Source organism: Nicotiana tabacum, chromosome 4, assembly GCF_000715075.1.
Source record: "Nicotiana tabacum cultivar K326 chromosome 4, ASM71507v2, whole genome shotgun sequence".
NCBI classification, from domain to species: Eukaryota; Viridiplantae; Streptophyta; class Magnoliopsida; order Solanales; family Solanaceae; genus Nicotiana; species Nicotiana tabacum.
In genome coordinates, this window is record NC_134083.1 from 4,424,443 (window position 1) to 4,429,671 (window position 5,229).

Genomic DNA, 5,229 nt, shown 5'->3' on the forward strand with positions numbered 1-5,229 from the left:
AGTAAAATTTAAGACAATCTTAAAAATAAAAATTATGTTAATAGAAAAACTTTTTTTCAAATGAACTACGAATTTGCATTAATCAGACAATAAAATTCAAAACATTTTTCAAGAATTTCAAATATCGGATTATTATAAAAAAAAAAAGAAAAAAAAAAGGAACATCCGAGACCCACTTGAGAGTTGAGACGCACGAGCGGGGCACCGCCCGGGGTGGCTTTATAAAACTTGGGAATTTATTTATACACAATCAAAACTGCTCGCACGAAAAACCCTTACCATTTCCCTCCTTCTCCCCCCTTCGCTTCTCTTACTTCAAAACGCCTATTGAAATTATTCAATTTTTCTCCAGCTAGGGTTTCTAATCCGTCCACTATGAGTAATTCCAATAAAGATCAGTTTGACATGTCCGATCTCGGCGCTTCTCTCCCCGCCGCTGCCGCCGGTAAAATCCCTAATCTTTCCCCTAAGCCAATTCGCTTGTTAATTGATTCCTCTCTATTTTTTGGATGAAGCAATTGATTCCTATCATTTTGTTATTGCATCTGTTGTTTCTGTGTAGCTTTGAGTGCTGAAGATCGTGCTGGCTTGGTGAATGCGCTCAAGGTTCGGTTTTATCTAATTATCTTTTTGTTTTTTTTTAACTTTTTATTTGTGTCACATCTTTTTAATTTAATACTCCCACCTGTTTTATCTTTGTCTCTTTTATGTGAAATGTGTAGAATAAGCTTCAGAATTTGGCTGGGCAGCATTCGGATATACTCGAAACTTTGACTCCACAAGTTAGGAAGCGTGTGGATGTTTTAAGAGAGCTTCAGGTGCGTTTATTTATCGCTGAGATGTTCTGGAATTTATACTTGCTTCTTCTTTTTCAAAGAAGTTGCATTTGGCATAGGGATGCAATAAGAAAATTAAATAATTCTATTTATTGGTAGTTTTGTGGGTCCTATCCTGAGTTAAAGTTGCTTCATGATTCAATTCACAGTTCGAATTGTAATGTCTAGGTTGATAGATTTCACGAAGAATGTGATTTAGTGATGTTGGTAGGTTTTTTTGAGGCAACTATTGTCTGAAAACTAATGTTGTGTTTTTGAAAGTAGAGTCGAAACCATGATTTTATGTTTATGGGTTTTGGGTGTAAGAAAATGCAGCTTACTGGGTTTTGGATAAATTACTATGCATACTAAGTGTATTTTTTTTAATACAAATAGACCCCCCACCACCACAACAACAACAACATAAAAATCGCTTGGCCTCCTTTCTCTCTGTTTACTCATGTTGGACTTTCTAACTTATTGCCTATGTCTTTACCATGGGAACAAGTGACATACTGCTTGTTGAATCAGCCAAGGAAAGAGAAAAGAACAATGGGATGATGGCTTAATTCCGTTCTTGAAGCATAAGAAATCCAAAGGTGTTTCCACTGCGGGATAATGCATTATCAATCTAGTTCCAAATAGTATCTGACAAATACATTAAGACAGCACCATGGATATCTATTGTACTTTTGTGTACCATCTTGGTACTTATTCAATGAAACCTTTACCTTATACAAAACAAAAAGCACCTTGGATATCTATCTGATTATAGAGTCGTTCTTTCACTAGCCATAGTTTAGGTCTTTAAAGGATTGAGTATTTCAAAAAGGGGACACTCCACAATATAATATAATACCAGGCTGTTAGGGATGTCCGTATGACAGATTACAATGAAGAATATGGTGTGCACTGTGCTACTAGTCATGCATGATTTTTCTATTACATTTAAATTGAAGCAAGACACAGTGACATGATGAATATACCAATGTTTTTGATGATTATGCCCTGCTACAGCTGCTTGTTTTTATTTACATAACTTGGTGTAAGTTGTGCCCATCAAGAAAGACATGCTACTTGCATGACAAATATGCTATACTTGTGACGACCTCGCCCACGTATTCCGCAAGGCCTAATTTCTTTGCCAGTAATGCTTAACTTGGAGCAATATGCTCGCAGAGGAGCAATTTCTTAATTTTATGATTGATTGAGGGATCCATTCTCATTTTCTTCGGTCGGGAAATTTTTTGATGGTGCTTTAGCTTTTTTACTTTATGCTGGCGTACTAATATGCTTGTGTGAATTCCAATTGCTCCTCCTGTAAATGGAGGAAAAAGGCTTAACATGATTTTCTAAATATAGAGCCAACATGATGAGCTGGAATCACAGTTTTTCGAGGAGAGGTCTGCGCTGGAAGCTAAATACCAGAAGCTGTATGCACCTTTATATACAAAGGTGAGACAAATAATTCCAAGCCATTCCATGTTGCAATTGAAATTAGCTCCCCCACCCCCCCCCAAAAAAAAAAAAAAAGAAAGAAAGAAAGAGAGGAAATGAGATATGGTTTTGTTATCCTTCCGTGTTTTATGATCTTGTGGATGTGTTGCAGAGATATGAAATAGTAAATGGGGTTGTCGAAGTGGAGGGTGTTAATGAAGCCCTGATGAACCAGGGAGAGGATAAAGAGGCTGAAAATGGTAAAGCTTATTCATTGGATATTTTCTTTCATCCATGCATTTTTTTTTGACGAGGATCATCCATCCATGCAGATTGATCTTAACATGTGCTTTAATTTTTCATGGTGTTACATTTTGGTGCAGAGAAAGGTGTTCCCAACTTCTGGCTGACTGCAATGAAGACTAATGAAATATTGGCAGAGGAGGTAAATAACAAATGTGATAAATATTTCTTGGTTTAAAATACCGATTGTTTAACCAAGTGCAAATGATGGTGCTGTAGATCTCAGAGCGTGATGAGGAAGCTTTAAAGTACCTCAAGGATATCAAGTGGTGCAAGATTGATGATCGAAAGGGTTTTAAGCTTGAGTTCTTCTTTGATACAAACCCTTTCTTCACGAATTCTGTCTTGACTAAAACCTATCACATGATTGATGATGATGATCCTATATTGGAGAAGGCCATAGGGTAAGTTTTTGACTTATACAGTATAAGTTTTGGTTTTACATACTGTGATCTTAATTTTTGTTTATTTACTTGATGTGGGATGTCTTGTAGGACCAAGATTGATTGGTGTCCTGGTAAATGCTTGACGCAAAAGATCCTAAAAAAGAAGCCAAAGAAGGGGTCAAAAAATGCTAAACCCATAATCAAGACTGAGAACTGCGAGAGCTTTTTCAATTTCTTTAAGCCACCACAAGTACCTGAAGATGATGATGATGATGACATAGATGAAGATGCTGTAGGTTCAACAACTTTTATTTTGTTCATTTACGCTGTAATTCAGAATGTTTTGTGATCTTGTTTGGTGACTTTGTCTAACATATCTTGACAGGCTGAAGAACTTCAGAATCTAATGGAACAAGATTACGATATTGGGTCAGTTGCAGCTTTCCTCATAGCTTTGGGATTCCTTTTGAATTGATGTCTGGATTTGCTTTGAACTTGGTCCCAACAGCTTCTACATCTTCTATGAATTGAAAGAGTGAAACTGATGTTTCTTTTGGGGCTTCCATGTTTGCAGCTCGACAATTCGGGACAAAATCATCCCCCATGCTGTGTCATGGTTTACTGGTGAGGCTGCTGAAGCGGATGAATTTGAAGATATTGAAGATGCTACTGCTGATGATGATGATGAAGATGAGGACGAAGAAGATGAAGAAGATGAGGATGATGAAGAAGAGGAGAAGAGCAAAAAGAAGGTAAAATTTGTTTTGGCCTGCTTCTACAAAGTGATAATATTATTTCCCTTATTTTTCTGCTTATCTTTTTCTTGTATCTGTCCATATGATTTATTCGATTGTCCTTGTAGTCTTCAGCACTAAAGGTGGAATGAGCAGCTATGATGGCAGTTATTTTAGGTGATTTCGTAAATCGCCTTCCATTTTCTTTAGTGCGTGACTTTGTATTTATTTGATAAAAATGTAGAAGAGGTCGAAAGCACAAGTTGGAGAAGGTCAGCAGGGGGAACGTCCTCCAGAGTGCAAGCAGCAGTAGTTTGTTTTTTTGCCCTTAGCAGCTGATGGAACTCCTACCGTGCCATTGGTATTTAATTTTGCGTTGATCATGTTAGTATGTCTGCTCATTATTTTTTTTGTTTATTCATTTTCCGGTCTTCCGTATGTAAAATCTAGTGGGGTGTACTTGGGTTTAGTTTTTGCTTTTCATGAAAATTTCACATTTATATCCTGACCTTATCTGCCTGTCCTCCCTCGCCTCTTCCTCCCTTTTCAAGCTTTCTCTGTGGTCGTTTCAAAATGTGTTTCAGTTACAACCTACACTATTGCAAAAATTGGAGTAGTACAAGATGCATTGAAATTTGTTTATTCTGCAATGCATGTAAAGATATGTTTTCATATCCGTACACATTTTAACCACGCTTAAGAGATGCACGTTCTATTTCCATTTTCTTCCCTGTGCTGCCAAGGCGTAAGTTTTTGTAAGTTGACTAAAAGGTCAGTGTTGTGTGTTTTCGTTTTATCTGACGTTGCTCCCTCATTGTTAACGTGACTTTTGGTTTCATTTCATCCATCAAAGAACTGAACGAGAACTTGGCTGAAAATGTTGCGATAGGAGACGCCTTTACCAAAACGAAGCCCAACATTGAAACCGAAAGTATCCCATCAGCAGAACACAAAAAATACAAACAGAAAACGTAAGATGGAGGAATTTGCCTACTCTTTAAAACTTGAACGTTTCTTGTTAAATGAAATAGCATAAAGCTATAATTAAATTCAAGTGACACAATAGGGGAATGATAATGGTTAAAACTCACGGGCTTCTGCTTTTCTTACTACTACCCCACAGATTCACGTATAAAAATAAGTTATGCTCAGGAAAAAAACCGTAATATCAAAATTATGTCTTATATTTTGTACTGTATTGGGTTCTTCAAGTGACAAACTTTTCCTTTTTTTTTTGTTTCCTAGCAACAAGCAAATCGATGTGTTACTTTGGACTCTGTAAATAATAAAAAAAATAGTATAGATGTATAATATTAAGTAAATCGATGTGTTTTGAGTTTAGACTTTGTAAAGTGTAAATAATAATAATAAATAGTATAATAGTAAGTGTTAACAACAATATAAAAAGAGTTTTAAAAGGTAAGGAATCGGATTTATACTGAAAAGCCCCAATTTATTCTATTCCATTGAAGTGAGGACCAAAATGTCAAAAGCCTAATTGTGGTAGAATGTCAAAGCGAAGGATAGAAGAAAGTCAAGTTTAAACAGGTAATA

At 36.2% G+C, this 5,229-nt stretch overlaps 1 protein-coding gene across 2 annotated transcripts; it reads left to right on the forward strand.

The window, feature by feature from the left end:
- Window positions 1–245: 245 nt before the first annotated feature.
- LOC107829668 (nucleosome assembly protein 1;4-like) lies at window positions 246–4,180 on the forward strand. Of its 2 annotated transcripts, none has more exons than XM_016657126.2 (11): window positions 246–445; window positions 563–606; window positions 723–818; window positions 2,178–2,270; window positions 2,425–2,512; window positions 2,636–2,697; window positions 2,775–2,959; window positions 3,050–3,233; window positions 3,327–3,370; window positions 3,516–3,693; window positions 3,920–4,180. In XM_016657126.2, exons 1-11 carry the CDS (start codon window positions 376–378, stop codon window positions 3,986–3,988), a joined length of 1,113 nt encoding a protein of 370 aa, XP_016512612.1. In that variant the 5' UTR covers window positions 246–375; the 3' UTR covers window positions 3,989–4,180. The 2 variants fall into 2 exon arrangements, with proteins under 2 accessions (XP_016512612.1, XP_075107365.1); XM_075251264.1 differs by having other exon boundaries at window positions 265–445; window positions 3,804–4,180.
- Window positions 4,181–5,229: the final 1,049 nt, after the last annotated feature.